The 16,697-nt window shown below is 42.6% G+C and overlaps 1 protein-coding gene across 1 annotated transcript in view; it reads right to left on the bottom strand.

The window, feature by feature from the left end:
• PRMT3 (protein arginine methyltransferase 3) overlaps window positions 1-7,055 on the bottom strand; it is a 91,058-nt gene extending 84,003 nt beyond the window's left edge. Inside the window, exons 1-5 of the mRNA XM_056851925.1 lie at window positions 6,896-7,055; window positions 6,680-6,806; window positions 5,345-5,427; window positions 2,336-2,385; window positions 1,902-2,004 (exon numbers count right to left, since the gene is read on the bottom strand). Of these exons, the coding sequence (XP_056707903.1) occupies window positions 1,902-2,004; window positions 2,336-2,385; window positions 5,345-5,427; window positions 6,680-6,806; window positions 6,896-7,055 (523 nt within the window). The remainder of the gene's footprint in view (window positions 1-1,901; window positions 2,005-2,335; window positions 2,386-5,344; window positions 5,428-6,679; window positions 6,807-6,895) is intronic.
• Window positions 7,056-16,697: the final 9,642 nt, after the last annotated feature.

Genomic DNA, 16,697 nt, shown 5'->3' with positions numbered 1-16,697 from the left:
AAGATATTTTCAGAATTCTTGGGGACCCTTGACTAAGCAGAACAAATTATTAAAGGCTTCTGTTTGCTTTGGAGATAACGTAGTACCTAGTATGAAAGCAGTAACCCTGTTTCATTTTCATAATGACCCTGTGAAATCATTTAGGTGGAGAAACAGTGACACCCAAGGACACCAAGCACCATGGCTGACCAGGCAGCCCCGCCCCATGATCCCAAGTGTAAAACTCTGTCCACTGAACCACCATGACCTAAAATCTCTTCTGATTTCTTCTCAGGAAATGTGGTTGGATTCGGGGAACCATCGGGCCTTTTTCTGTGGTTACACAAAATCCTATCCTGGCTATTCAAGAGGACTTTTTGCCAACATTTATTGGGTAGCTGAACAGACACTGAGGCTGCAATCCTGAAGAGGGTGCCAAGCTCCTTAGGAGTCGATGTGACCTCATGCCAGCATAAATGCCCATTTATCCCAGGATAACGGGCACTTATGCCATCCTGGGGGCAAAAATGCCGGCACCAGGGAGCCGTGAAGCTGCGCCAGCCTCTGCCTCCAATGCAGCCACGTCGGCAGGGAATTCCCAGAAAGCCCATGCAGGGTGTGTGTGTGTGTGTGTTGAGTTATAAAATGTGTAAGGTGCTGATGTTTGTGTAGGGGTGATGTTTTAATTTATTTTAACAGGCATGCCCTCAGTATTATTTCATACACAATAAATAATAATTTGGTTTGTAATTAATGTTTTTAGCCACTCTGCTTGCACTTCTAGCTCTTAGTATTGCTTACTTAATCTAACACGAAAATAGCCACTAAAATGGTGGGCATGTGGCCTTAATGGGGCTGTAGCCAAGTAGGCGAGCAAGAGCTGACTGTTGACCATGTTTATTCTTCACTTCCATTATGTTTAGTAGTCAGTGTCTTTCCTTAGTGCAAGGTTATAGATTACTAGGCAGACACTGATGGAATCATAAAGCAGGGGAAAATACAGATATTTCCTTAGTGCGCACACAGCACCAAGGGGCATTTCAGGGGTTCCCACCTAGAAAAATGATTTCTGATTTCCCAAAAACAGTCTCTTCCCATTCCACCAGAAGTACCCCTGCCAACTAAGTAGTCAAGAGAAGCAGGGGAATAGACAAGTACTTAGGTAGGTAGGCAGCTGGCTAGCTTAGGTGGGTTGTTTCTTTCGCAGTCAAATCTAGGCCATATTACACTAAGGACAGCTGTATATTCTTACACTTTAAAACTCATTTTCTAAAAGCCACCACATCCCATCAGCTTTCCTTTAAAATTAGGAAACTGTTTAGGCATAGCAAGTGAGAGCACTTTTAGTTTTAACGGATTCCCCCCTTTATTGTATGATTATAGATTTGTGATTGTGTAATAACTATTGTTTTACTTTTTATCCTGTAACTAATTTTTAATCCGTTTTCTTAGAATTTTGTAAATATTTTAGGATACTTTGTAACGGCCTATGGCTATATAAATAAGCTCACTTGATTTGGCCTATCAACAGTCTCTAGAAATGGAAAGAGAGCATACAGATTAATAGTTTCTCCCAGATAGAGTGGTGTAGATCAGATGCTTGGATATACAGAAAGCAGATGAAAATTTTTTAACATATATAATATACATCTGACAGTCAAGGGAACATTTCAAGGCATCACAGGCATATAATCAGACATGTGAGACATTATACCCCACACAAAACACAAATATTTAAAATTCTTTTATGAAGCAAAAACCTAACAAGCCAGATGTTGAAGGCCTTTTATATTTATTTGTCAATGCAAGGATAGGCTTTTTGATCCTGGAAGAAGCCAGTCCATTAAATCACATTAAGTGCAAACAAGCTTGTTTTTTTCCCATAAAGATGGTACTCAAATTCAAGTTACAACAGACCCTACCATACTGGAGTAAAAGATCATCTTCCAAAACAGGCTTCAGGTACTTCTCTTCCTCCCAGGGAACTGGTGCACTGATTGACATAAGACACTCTACAGTTGGCTTCTGGAAAATAAATGGAAAAGACATAGGACATTTTTAGTTTAGACAACATGCTTAAAGTTCCCGTTTCTTCCCACAAGTAATATCCCATTCAGTACGCTACTGAAGGAGAAATTCTTCAAACCTTATCAGTGCTCTCCAGAAAGTCACTTTGGATCCAGCTCTCAAAATAAAGAGTGTTTTTATTCTGTAAAGCACCTTGTGAATTTTCAGAGTGTAAAATATAAATGCCCCCACCTAAGTAAAAAAAAAGTACCTCTAAAGAATACAGCATAATATTATTCAGTTATCTTATGTCAGTCTTGTTCTACTCACGAAATACTAAGTAACTTACTTCAATCCTAATGAAGTTTACTAGCTTGATATATCCATAAAAATCAAGTCCTGAAAGACAAAAAAAAAATCCAGCTTGAGAAATAGAGTAACTTAGCCATATTTGTCACAATTTTAATCTATCACCTGACTCTTTTTTCACTGAACTGCTTTTATTCTGTATCAGTTCTATTAACTTAATTTCAGTGTCACTTTCAGCCTAACCTCTGGTGCATCAAGTGCAGCTACGCCTATGAAAATCAATGGGTTTAGGTGGGCTTAACTGTGCACAGGAACAGGCTGTTGAAAGACTGGCCTTGATCCGATCCCAGAACTGATGTCCTGAACTCTCTTCAGTTTTTGGGATAAACACATCAGTCCGCATTGTGTTCACAAATGAACCATTCTTGGAAATAAGACTATCAGCTTAAATTATATAGCTCTGCAGCTCTAACTGGCCCAAATTTAAGATGTGTAAAAAATGTTTTCAACATTTTCTATTGTAAAAAGGTAAAGGTCCCCTGTGCAAGCACTGGGTCATTCCTGACCCATGGGGTGACATCACACCCCGACGTTTACTAGGCAGACTTTGTTTACGGGGTGGTTTGCCAGTGCCTTCCCCAGTCATCTTCCCTTTACCCCCAGCAAGCTGGGTACTCATTTTACCGACCTTGGAAGGATGGAAGGCTGAGTCAACCTTGAGCCGACTACCTGAAACCAACTTCCGTCGAGATCGAACTCAGGTCGTGAGCAGAGCTTGGACTGCAGTACTGCAACTTACCACTCTGCGCCACAGGGCTCCTCCATTTTCTATTGTGGCACCATACAAATCGCCACAAACAAGAGAACCTGAGTAGCTTGCAGCACCATTTACAGTCATTTTTCCCACTGTCCTGTCCCAGCAATTTCTCACAGGCGGAAGAGCTCTGGTAAACGTAAGCACTTTCTGCAACTGTAAGGGATGCACCCTTTCATTTTTCAATGGAAACCACATATGTATACATATCCCTTTGCATACACACACACCTATGTATACCTATATTCACAGTTGATCTTGCATTGAGCAGGGGGTTGGACTAGATGGCCTGTATGGCCCCTTCCAACTCTATGATTCCAGTTAAAACAAATGTGTTTTAAAAAATGTGAACTGCCTGAAAACCTCACTTTTAGCATGTTTCTCTACCTCACACTTCGTGCTGAAGCTGCCTGCCCAACTCTATACACACAAAAAAAAAAGAAAGAAAATATACTAGAACATATGTGCACTTAGGCTTTTACCATAATGGAACTACTTTTCCTTTTTTTCATCCTTTATCCTCAATACACAGAATGATTGCAGCTATATTCAAATACCAACAAGTAATCCACCATATTAACTCTGCAATACAGTTTCAGTCACCTTTATTGGCATGATAATAATAATAACAAGCGTGCATACACGTACTCCATCTCGCTCAGAGGGGTCTCACATACAACGATATAACTAAAACATGACTATCAAATTAAAACGCTTCAGGTTAAACACTACAATAATACATTCTTCCGGACAACAGATAAGAACCACAGCTAACACCAGCGCCCTTTTATTTATTGGTACCCAGTATCTATAAATTGACTCAGTTGGTTTTATTTATTTATTTCCTTACCCTCTTGCTTTTTATTTTTAATAACAATTGTCAGAAACTCTGCCACATGTTCGGAAACAACAGGTGTCGTGTCCGCTAATAAAAATGTGATGCTATCATATGCTGGATTTTTTAAGGGCATAATGTGAGGGTTAATTAGTTCTAGACACTGTTTATAATACAGGGGGCAATACAGAAGAATGTGCTCTATTGATTCTGGATCTCTCAACTGACAGTTGCAAAGTCTTTTGTTCCGGGGAATATCCCGATATCTGCCAGAAACTATGTCTGAAGGGAATGTGTTTAATCTGGCTAACATAAAGGCTCTGCGCTGGGAGGGATGGGTCAAGTTGGAGAAGTATTCAGCCATTGTTCTTTTTGGAAAAGAGAGGCCAAAAAAGGTAGGTGAGCAGATCTTGTTTGCTGTGGCGTTTATTATCTGCAATTCCATGTCCCAAATTTTCCCTGTGATCATCCAAAGAATATGAGCTTCCCCGGAATTTGCCAATGCCTCTATATCAATGCCAAAAGAGTTGACTTTCCTTTCTATGAATTGGGACCATTTGGAAACATAAGGATCTGCAACCAAACCAGCTATAAGGATATTTGAGGGAGCATGAAAGTGTAATCGCAGCCAGAACTTAATGGTAGAAATCCAGGCTCTAGATTCAATAAGATGAAGACCTAACTCCGCACAGAGTGTAAGGTAACCAACTGAGTTGGGAATACCAAGTATGCGCCGCAAAAAAATCAGATTTGTTCATTCCACCCCCTTGTTAAAAGCTTGAATCCGCACACGGGTGCCGTACAGTAGGTGTGGAATTATCGTGGCCTGAAAGATTCTTATAGCCGCTGGTACAAATTGGTTTCCTTTTTGATAGAAAATTGGGTAATAGCTGACAGCTTGCTCTTAGTTGAGACAAGGGCAAGTTCCCTATATATAGACCAGTTCAGTTTATGAGAGAAAAGCATTCCCAAATATCTGAATGTTTTAACTTGTTCGATTTCTTTATCACCAATTCTCCAGACCGCCTGTTTCCATGATCTGGAGAAAACTAGAATTTTAGTTTTGGTATGATTAACATTTAATTTTATCACAGTAAGATGCAAACACTAGCAAAGATCGCTTCATACCTACTCTAGTATAGGAAAGCACCACTGCATCATCCGCATACAAAAGAATGGGAACATGATAAGAGTTCAATTTCAGGGGACAATTTCCCTGACTAGACAAATGCAAGGGAACTCTGCAATACAATTTCATAAAATAGGCCAAAGGTGTACCACAGAACACCGTGGGGGGGATGTGATCTTTTCATTTTTTTACCCAAAAGAACTGTAAAGAGCTGTGAAATGCAGAAAAATATAAAGCAGAAAACTATGTAAAATGCAGCAAATACACTTACTATGTTTATGAATCACCATCTCAATACTAAAACTGTGGTCAGATGAACAGTGGCCAAACACATCTTCTGCTGAACTGAAAAACCTAGGAAAATATAGTTAGAGAACCAATTTTTATGTTCAGAAAGGAAGAGGGAGATAATATATACAGATACACACACAATAAAAACATAGGTTTGGCCAACAATTACCAAAGCTTTGTCAGTTCACACAAGTAGTGTGTGTGTGTAGGGAAAGAACTGACTAGGTGAAGGATCTAACAGCGGATAAGTACAAAAGGAGCAAAATACAGCTGACCTATTTTAAATTGGTTTTGGTCTATTGACCACAATAAATCGATCAATCAATACAGCTGATCTAGATCACATGCCCTTTGCAGATTGTGCTGTTTCCCCATACTGGAGAGTGTTCACCATCCTTGCTAATCCACAGCTATTCCCTCCCCAGGCCCTATCCCCAAATCTACAGGTATTTCCCAACCCGGAGCTGGCAGTCCTAGGCTGATATTTTAAAAAGGCTGGGGACCATAAAGAACTGGGAGGATTGGGGAGAGAGACTGGGAGTTGCGACTTCCCCTCCCCCCTCCCCCCCATGTACCCTGCCATTTCGTTAGTGCTTCTATGCTACAACTGATTCTTTTAAAGCGATGGGACGTATTGCTTTAAAACCATTCCTTGGGCAGTAGAAAAGGGCAAGCGTCCAGTAGCACCTTAAAGACTAACAAAAATATTTTCTGGTAGGGTATGAGCTTTCGTGAGCCACAGCTCATACCCTGCCAGAATATATTTTTGTTAGTCTTTAAGGTGCTACTGGACGCTTGCCCTTTTCTCCTACTGCAGACAGACTAACACGGCGACCCACTGTAAAAATATTTTCTGGCAGGGTGTGAGCTTTCGTGAGCCACAGCTCACTTCTTCAGATACCATCTCATACCCTACCAGAAAATATTTTTGTGAGTCTTTAAGGTGCTACTGGACTCTTGCCCTTTTCTACTACTGCAGACAGACTAACACGGCTACCCACTGTAAAAATATTTTCTGGCAGGGTGTGAGCTTTCGTGACCCACAGCTCACTTCTTCAGATACCATCTCATACCCTGCCAGAAAATACTTTTGTGAGTCTTTCAGGTGCTCCTGGACTCTTGCCCTTTTCTACTACTGCAGACAGACTAACACGGCGACCCACTGTGAATTACATTCCTTGGATGTTAGTTCACCAAACGGAGCATAAGCTTTCAACACGATTAAACAGGAAGGGTCAGGGGAAGCCTAGCACGCAGTCCTGGCCAAAGAGGCTCTCCGCCTGGGCAGCACCCACAGAAGGACCGAGGGCCAGACCTGTCACAGAAAAGACACCGAGCCTGCAACGCAGGGCCCTCCGGGTCCTTCTCCCAGGGACCATCGCTCCCGCTGTCAGACCAACCGGGCTCGGTCTCAGAATCAGCCGCCACAAGCTGCGCCTCGCCTGGAACAACAAGAGAAAAGGGAATGAGCGCCGTTGGAGCCTCGTAAAACTTTGCCTGCGGGGGACGGAGAAGAAAGAAGCCTACCAACAGACACGGCTCCCCGCCAGCTCATCCTTAACCCCGTCAATAACAACCCTCTGCCGCACGTGTAGCCTCCGCAACACTTCCGGGCTGGTGAGGCCGGCCGTCGACCAATGAGAGTCCACAACGCCGCCCATCGACCAATGAGAGTCCACAACCCCGCCCATCGACGGGTGAGGTCATAGAATGTTAAAAAAAAAAAAGGAGGGCCGCGAAACGAAAGGAGCCACGGGTACGGGAGCTTGAATGGGCCAAACTTCTAAGGCGTCGCTGGGATATCGCTCTCGAGAAGCGAGAAGACGCGGGCTGGAGGATGCCTGGGAGGTTTTGCCGCTCTCTGGATGCTCATTTTTCCCATCTGAATTCTCAGAGCTCTGCAGGGGGGCTTATTGTTGAGTTTGGGGAATTCTGATGGGGAAAATGTGCATCTAGAGCAGTGGTTCCCAACCTTTTTTTTGACCAGGGACCACTAGGACTTTTTTGTTCGGTGCAGGGACCCCAAGGTTCAAAATAAAAATTCCGAGAATTTGAAAATAAACTTTAATCATAACTGTTAGTTAAACATTAAACTTAGAATAATATTTGAATATATATATTTTATAATAGAGAACTTTTAATTGAAAATATTAATTTATTGTGGGTGTATAACTTTGTTCGGCGGACCTTAATTTAGTGGTCGCGGACCCCTGGGAGCCCACGGACCCCTGGTTGGGAACCAGTGATCTAGAGAGTGGCACATCCAAGGCAAAACCTCCCTTGCATCAATGGCCTTGGTTGTTGTAGTAGAAAAGGGCAAGAGTCCAGGAGCACCTTAAAGACTTACAAAAATATTTTCTGGCAGGGTGTGAGCTTTCGTGAGCCACAGCTCACTTCTTCAGATACAGCCAGACTGTGAATCCATCTGTCTTTAAGTAGAGGAGAGTGAATTCAGACAAGTGTTAGTATGTAAATGTTAACAGTGTGTCAATGCGAATAGCAGGCGTGATGGGATTAGGTGTGGCATGCAGAAGAGTCTGTGATGTCCAGGGGAGAGGTGGGTGTGGAGAAATCAGCATTGGTAATGAGCCATGAATGCAAGGTCCTTATTCAGCCCAGGTAAATGCATTGACTTTAGTCTGAATATCAACTGTAATTCAGCAGTTTCTCTTTCCAGTCTCCCTATTCTCAAAACTCAACAATAAGCCGCCATGCAGAGTTTTGAGAAGTCAGATGGGGGAAATGTGCATCTAGAGAGTGACAAATCCAATGCAAAACCTTCCAGAGATGATGTTCCTAGAATCTATATGAGGGCAAAGTTGGCACCTTGGTTTGTTGCAGGCCTTGGTGCCAGAGTCCATGTTCCTGTTGTTGTGTAGTTATATAGCACTGTGTCTACAGTGTTGTGTGTGGGGGAGAAATGGCTAATGTCCTGGAGGAGCAGCTGTCGCTGAGATCCCCTCCTCGCGGATGCCGCCTTCGGCTCGAGCTGATCCAGGCGCCGTGCAGGTGTGGCCGGCGAAGAGAAACGCGGCGGTGCCCGGCCTAATGCTTTGCAGAGCCGAGTCTGGTGCAGCGGTAGAGAAGGTGCCCAGGCACAGCCGTGAGGGGCTTTGACCCACCAGTCTGAGTGTGGGGCAACTAAGATGGTAGTGGATCGCTCAATGAAGACCTCAACCCAGTGTGCGGCTGCTGTAAAAAAAAAAGCAAATTCCATGCTGGCCATAATTAGACGACCCCTCAATGTGTTGCTGGCGTTACTCTTCGTGCTGAGTCTGGCCAAATGTCACTCGAAGCTAGGGCATGGTTGGCCGCCTTTAAACTACACCTTAAACTGTGCTTTAGCACTGAGGGGCTCCTAGCTTCTCTGAAGCACGACCCTTTTAAATCCTCATGGCAAAAAATCTTAGATGAGAAACTGTCATTGCCGGGCTTCTCGCAGGATATGTTATTAGACCTTGGGAAAATTGAAGCTTTCACCAAAATTAAAAAGCGCATTAAAGAGCTCGATTATAACAGCACTACTTTTCGTGCTCACCGCGTTTGTTCATCCCAGTTCTTCGGAATACCACCACCACGTGGTTTGCCTGCTTATACATATTATTTGACAACTCCTCGTCTTTCTAGAGCCTTCTGTTTAGCTAGATTGAATGCTAACCCCTCTATGGTTATGCAGGGCAGAATTTTGAATATACCATATCCAGACAGGACCTGTCCTTGCTGTTCTGGCTCTATCTGTTCACTAGCTCATGCCCTTTTGGAATGCCGCTTTTACGAGGAACTTCGATCACATTATATCTCCCCCCTTTTAACATACAAATCTAATGCCTCTGTGTCTGACATAATGCCTTTCCTGCTAAGCGATAGGGATCCCAAGGCTACATTGTCAGTGGCAAGATTTGTTTCAGTCCTTATATCCCTCAAACACTAGATATATGCTGCTCAAGATCAATGGATCAAGGAGCTTCTAAGGGATAAAAGGAAGGATAGTTAGACGAGGAACAGAGGATAAAACTGCTGCTATCATGCTGCCCTTGTACAAATCTATGGTGAGGCCACACTTGGAATACTGTGTACAGTTCTGGTCACCACACCTAAAAAAGGATATTGCGGAGCTTGAGAAGGTACAGAAAAGGTCAACCAAAATGATTAGGGGACTAGAGCAACAGCCCTGTGAGGAGCTGTTATAACGCTTAGGGCTGTTTAGCTTGGAAAGAAGGCGGTTAAGGGGAGATATGATAGAGGTCTATAAAATTATGCATGGTTTGGAGAGAGTGGACAGGGAGAAGCTTTTCTCCCTCTCTCATAATACTAGAACACGGGGTCATCTGCTGAAGCTGGAGGGTAAGAGATTCAAAACTGGTAAAAGAAAGTATTTCTTCACACAATGCATCGTTAAATTGTGGAACTCCTGCCCCAGGATGTGGTGATGGCTGCCAACTTGGAAGGCTTTAAGAGGGGAGTGGACATGTTCATGGAGGAGAGGGGTATTCATGGCTACTAGTTAAAATGGATATTAGTCATGAGGCATACCTATTCTCTCCATGATCAGAGGAGCATGCTGACTATATTAGGTGCTGTGAAACACAGGCAGGATGGTGCTGCTGCAGTCATCTTGTTTGTGGGCTTCCTAGAAGCACCTGGTTGGCCACTGTGTGAACAGACTGCCGGACTTGATGGACCATGGTCTGATCCAGCATGGCTGTTCTTATGAGGAAGATGGCAACGTAGCTAATTTCATTCTGGATGTGGTGTGGCTGGAGAGGAGGGCCATGGCATACCTCCATGGCGGATATGTGTGTTTTGCCTGTATTTTCTGGATGTTGTTTTAGCCAGAATCTGAAAAATGCTGGCAAAACACCCGGGGAGAGCAAGGCAACCTCTGATGGTCGGAAAAGGCATGCATAATCAAAAGGAAGTCCCGAAGCAGTCGGCAGGGGTGACCGCGGGGAAACGTCCCTGCATAAAAGGCCTCCGGCAGCTTCAGCAACCGGCTTCTTCATTGCTTCATACAAACATGGAAATACAACCTATCCACGTAGAACTAGAACTAAGTGAGGCCCCTCCCATACAGGCCCTGACGGCGGAAATAGAAATGAGTTTGTGAGGGTGCACATAAAGGCATACACCTGTATTACGGATGCTAGGGCCCTCTTCACCACCAGTGAAAGATTTTGGGACAGAGCCTGAGGAGGGCACGGTTCAGGGAGGGGAGGGACTTCAATGCCAGAGAGTTCAATTGCCAAAGTGGCCATTTTCTCCAGGGGAACTGATCTCTGTTGGCTGGATATCAGTTGTAATAGCAGGAAATCTGCAGCTAGTACTTGAAGGTTAGCAAACTAAAGAACAGCAACAACTGCAAGTGATAAACAAAACAGCAATTCTTTATGCTGCAATAAACACATAAGAAAACAACCAGTATCTGGTGAAGTAATGAACAATGTCAAAACTTCTTAATTGGCCGCAAGAAAAAGTCCCAGAACGTAGCTAGGAATGTTTTCTTTCTCTTCCAAGAGGTAAGGTGATGGAATAGTCCAACAGAAGCCCGGTTCTCTTTCTGTTTCGGCTTGAAACATAGCCTTCCTCAGGGGCCACTACATGAATAAATTAAACATTATGCAGTACATCGGCATAAAGAATAATCACAAAAAATTAAAGAAAAAGAACAATGTTACAAATACTCACATGCTAGCTGTAAATTACAATGCTTCCGCGTTGGCAAAGTTGCCTTGTTACCGCCCCACTTAAGTATACAAAAATCACGTGAAAAGGTGCGACTCAGCTAGAATGATTTAAAGTCTTCCCCAGGTACATTGCATCAATGTACCTTTGCATCAATGTATGCTTGCTTTAACATATTGGTGCGTTGTCACTTTAAATCATTCTAGCTGTATTTAATATTTCCCTTTTGTTTAGTTGTTCCACAAAAATGCAGGCAAAACATGTCACAATTTATTTTTATGTGTGCGAACCTTTATCTTAGTGTATATACAAATACCATTTGGAACAAAACAATGTCCTTTTCATCTTTTCAAATACTAATATGTTTTAGGAGGAAAAGATCCAGATCTGTAAATGGAATGGAAGTAGCAGGTCATGCAGCAAATTGCATCTCATCTGAAAAATACGTCTTTGTCTTAACAACCACATTAAAGCTCTTGGGTATGTATAAGAACCAAGAAAGTTTCCAATCCCCATCTTCAAGCTAAAGCAATAGCTCTTTGTATAATTCAAGAGAAAGGCAGGCTAGAAATAACATAAATAATTTGGTAATACATCTGAGACAATATTAGTGATATTATATGTTCATGGGCAGAGTATAGAAGCTTGATCTGCTACTGAATAATAAATAAAAATGAAGCTGTCTTACAAAACAAACAATACAAACAACGATGTTCCTGGGTTTAGGAAGACAGAGGGCCAGCATGGTGTAGTGGTTAGAATGTTGGACTAGGATGTAGGAGACCCAGGTTTGAATCCCACTCTGCTATGGAAGCTTGCTGGGTGATATGGGGCAAGTCACTGTCAGCTGCCTATCCTAGCTCACAGGGTTGTTGCGAGGATAAAAGGGAGGAGGGAAGAACAATATTGTAAATGCATTCTAAACTGTGGTACCGCAGTGTGTGTATATTCTATCTGAAAGTAAAACTTACTGATTTATGTTAGCATTTTGAATTAATTTTAATATCTATTTGAGAGATATTAGTAATTTACAGTGACCTTGAGGAAGATTGTTGGGAAATTTACATCTACTAATAACTTATAATAACGTTTTTGAGCATTTTAAAACCTTCCCTGTTTTTATAATGTAGCAGGACGCACACAGGCATGTAAAACTATGAAAAGAAAAACTGAGCATAACAAAGTCCAACTGTAACATTGCATAAGATTAGATCTGAAGCATTGTATGAATTAATCCACTCTATTTAATGCAGGACTTAATAGTGCATTCAAAGAAATCTAAAGCCACCTTTTTATTTCTGGAGGGTACTTTTTGTTTTTAATTAGAAGATGTTTTTAAAATGAAGGGACTGCCCGCAAAGAGAAGAGACCTCTTCACCAAGTTATTGTCCAGCCCTGGGTCTGTTGCAGTTTGGGTTCATTTTACATTTCTTTAATGAATAGCTATTGCCTCATGCCAAATGCAGTGAAAAGCAACAGCCCTCACAAAAGTGGAGAAAGCTGTTTTTTAGGCTTATTTAATTCAACTAAATTGAATTAATTTAAGTAAATTATGCTTAAAAAAAGAAATTGAAGCCTCTATCCTAAAGGGGGAAAATACTAATTCTCTCTACTCATGCATTATTTCTATTTATTTTTTTTTAAGGAAAAGAGGAGGTTGTTTGAAGTATTATACATAGCAGTTGTGTGTAAAATCTCTCATTCTTCGTATTGGGTTCTTAAAAATTAGCCAGCCAATCAAAAGTCCCTAGACCGACGCTGTCTCTCTGAGTTAATCCAAGGCCAGTAAAAGGATAATTTGATTAAACTGAGACCCTAATTTATTTAGCTTTAGTTCTGGATCAAGCTTTCCTTAATAGAGTGCTGTCGTCTTCAATTGTTTGAGGCAAATTAAAGTGACATAAATACCATGGGACTTTTTCAATCTGATTAGTCAGCTAAACTTGCATCAATACTACCCCAGCCATCAGATGCTGGCGTCCTTCCTTTCATGAGCCTTACGAACAACTGACAAGTCTTCCTTGAAGAAAGGGCACCCACGCTGCCACTCCAACCCCCGCACTTAACCCATCATCCTTCCTCAATGGGCCCTGTTTGACAAGGTGCCCACACCTTTTCCCACTGCTGTTCCCCAGACAAAGCTAAATATTGTTTTATTAGCTATCAATAGCCTGTTAATCCCAAACAATTTCACAAATCCACTGAGCTCTCAAACTGATTATAAACATTTGTTCTTTTAAGATGCTAAAATTTCTGGTGGTTTATTTCCTCCATTCTCTTTCCTTTGGCCTGCGGTATACACAGCATTGTAGTTAGGGGATAAAGATTCAAATACTCAAGGTAGTCATGGCCTTTAATATTACATTTCACTACTGAACCACTGCAAAAGTAATTTTCTTTGAAGATTCCTGGCAAAGCATTATCTTTTAAAATGTATTTATAAATCAAGCAAGAGTTGTTTTCAGTAATATATAAACTTGCCTCTTTTCAGGTAGCAGCTTAAAAGGATTGTCTTGAGGCAAAACTGGAATAAGTGTCCTCCAGTAACTACCTTAATGGTTTGGGGGCACCAGAAATGACCTTTATTACTGAAAATTAAAGGAAATTATGATACATAGTAGTAAACACTGGACAGCAAAATGCCATAAATGCCAGTACACAGATCAATAAATTGGACAACATTAATGTGAGAGTTTATTCAAGTAGCCTTCAACATGAAAAGGTAAAATGGTAAACAGTTTTAAATTAAAAGCATATCTGAAAAACACTAAAACAGGAATCTTTATCAAAAGAAGTTAGGCTGTAATCCACAAACAAGTCTAGATACGATGCTTGCATGAAGCTAGTGAAGTCACTGGTTCAATAGGCTGGTCCTATGGGAATGGACAGGATCTGTGGTATTAACAGTGCAACCTTAAGCAGAGTAACACGCTCCTAAGCCCACTGAAGTCAGCGGGCTTAGAAAAAAAATACTTTTGTTTAGGATTACACAGTTAAAGTACTAGCACAGGTGTGAGAAAACAGTCCCTACCAACAGGCGCTGCTTCCCAACTATTTGCGTCTACTTCCTGCACAGCATAACAGTGGCTATTGTCCCCTCCTGCCATTATGGATTATGCTTCGTAGGTACAGTATAACGTCACCTGCACAAAACACCGCTGTAAGGTTTTGCTTCTGTTTTGAGACCCCTTATATGTGACACCTGTAATGGCGCTTCCCTGAAGCGCTGAGATGACGTGTTTTATGTGGTCTCCTTGCCCTCCTTTGTGTTTCTTGCTTATTTCTGCTGTCACCCAAGGCTCTTGCCTTAGAATTCTTAGTTAAACCCAAAGAACAGGATGGTCTAAAACGCATGGTCACTTACTCAGGTTTCTGCCCAGTTTCCTCCCCGTTCCAGCCAGGATTAAATGAACACGGGCTGGGGGAGAATCTGTACGCATTACCTTTGTTAATCCGTGGCAAAACTGTGTGCTGATCCGTCCGTGAAAACAGAAAATGCAGGAGACACACACTTCCTGGTTGTTCAGCAACGCCCCTGGTGATTGGTCGATTCACACTGACCAACGACAGCCTTGCGAGGGAAGGGGTTTGGAGGTGGGCGGGCCGTTGTGAAGCGGGAAGACTCGGCTCATGTTTATCTGAGATGAGCCAGGGATAACGGTTTGGCTCCTCGATTGCAAAACCGGGTTCGTTTTGGGTCGATACATTGCTCAGTCAACAGCAAATTAGGTGCCGTTCATTTGCGAGGATTTGATCCTGGGTGAAACAGGGAATAAACAGGGAGGAAACTGGGCAGAAATCGAAGTAAGTGACTGTGCATTTTAGACCGATGGCTTAGTTATATTTGGCTGAATGACAGAATGGTCAGTGTAAAAGTAGATTTTCTGCTCTTATGCAGTTGTTTTCTCTTAAACAAAATTAGAGTTTATTTAGAAGTATAATGGTGTTAATGGTTTCAGGAAAATTCATAAGCATAATGGTTTCAGATAGATTTATTTCACAGCCCCTCACTCCCTCTCTTCACCCACTCAACTCTCCCCCCAAAGCTCTCACAAACAAGTCAATTTTTTTACTTTAAATGGCAGTGCCCCCATGTCACAACCAAAACTGCCATGTCTTGTCCACCTAGATGAATTCTGCATCAAAGTGCATGAAGGGCAGTTTTCAATAGAATGCTAGTGTCCCTAGCTTTCTGGCTCAGATCCTAGTCCTGGAGAATTATGATGGTGGTGGTGGTAACAGGATCTATATACTAATACCAGCTATATCTGAAGGTACTTAAATCCGGTGACTGGAGCTGTGAATGGGCGAGACAGATCTTTCTACAAACCCGAAAAACACCCCAGGTTTGCAGAAAAATCTGAAATCTAAAAAAATTACATTAGGGGAGTAAAAAACAACCCCAAATGATAAAAGAAACTGTAGCTTTATTAAATGGAAGCCCTCAGTTGCAGTTGCTGGGCAACCACAGCATTCTAGGTGATTTCTATCAGAAAAGGGCAGGGGGTGAGGGAAGGGCCATTTCCAGGGCTGTTCTGGCCTTTGAGGGAGAACTCATTGGGGCCAGGCCTGGCAGCAACCACTGGGTGACTTGATATCACCCGACTGTATGACTCACCTAGGCCTGGCTGCTTGTTACTATTCAACAGCACCCACCCTATTAAAGCGATTGTGGTGTAGAAGTTAGAAGAAGAAGAGTTGGTTTTTATGTGCCAACTTTCTCTACCACTTAAGGCAGAACCAAACTGGCTTACAATCACCTTCCCTTCCCACAACAGACACCCTGTGAGATAGGTGGGGCTGCGAGAGCTCGTGACTAGCCCAAGGTCACCCAGCTGGCTTCATGTATAGGACTGGTGAAACAAACCCAGTTCTCCAGATCAGAGTCCACTGCTCCAAACCACAGCTCTTAACCACTACACCATGCTGAAGTTAGAGCTTGGTCAGATAGGTCAGTTATGCATGGTCGCTTTAGCCTCCTTCATTCCCTGTTTCAGCCAGGATCATGTTTTTGAAAATGCACATTATCTCATTCCTTTTCGGCTCAACCCCACTTCAACCTTAAACGAACTCGGCTTTTCCCATTCCTCTTCTTGCCGGAGTCGAACGGTCTTTCCTAGCTGAAACCAGATCCAAAGAGCGTGCATAACACTTGCCTCGCATTGAGCTTTCCCCGCCCCCTTTCCAGTGTTCAGTATCTACATTGTACCTCTATGGAGGCAAGGGGTGAACTTTGCAAAGATACATTGAAAAGATCACACTAAAGATTCTGAACACAGCCACTTTGCCAATGCATTTCAAAGGAGGAGGATGGGGGTGACCCCTTCCAGACCCCATAACTCCGGACCCCCTGACCCAATCTTTACCAAACTTGGGGTTCTTGCAAGGGGAGTTCCTTCTAGCTACCCTGAAAATTTGGGACCTCTATCTGCAAAAATGCCCCTGCAGGAGCTGTGGAAAGGTGTTCCTGATAAATCCTGATAAAGGTTGGCTTTGCCATCCTCCCAGATTTTGCTGATTCGGTAAACCCAAACCAGATATTTACCGAATTGGCATTTATTTGGTATTTTTTCAGTTCGGTTTTTACCGAATCAACAGCCCTAGATCTACAGTTTATCCTCCCTCCCCCCCCCCAGTAATAGGGAGTGCAG

The sequence above is a fragment of the Euleptes europaea genome, chromosome 6 (assembly GCF_029931775.1).
Source record: "Euleptes europaea isolate rEulEur1 chromosome 6, rEulEur1.hap1, whole genome shotgun sequence".
Taxonomy (NCBI): Eukaryota; Metazoa; Chordata; class Lepidosauria; order Squamata; family Sphaerodactylidae; genus Euleptes; species Euleptes europaea.
This window is presented reverse-complemented; position numbering and strand designations above follow the sequence as displayed.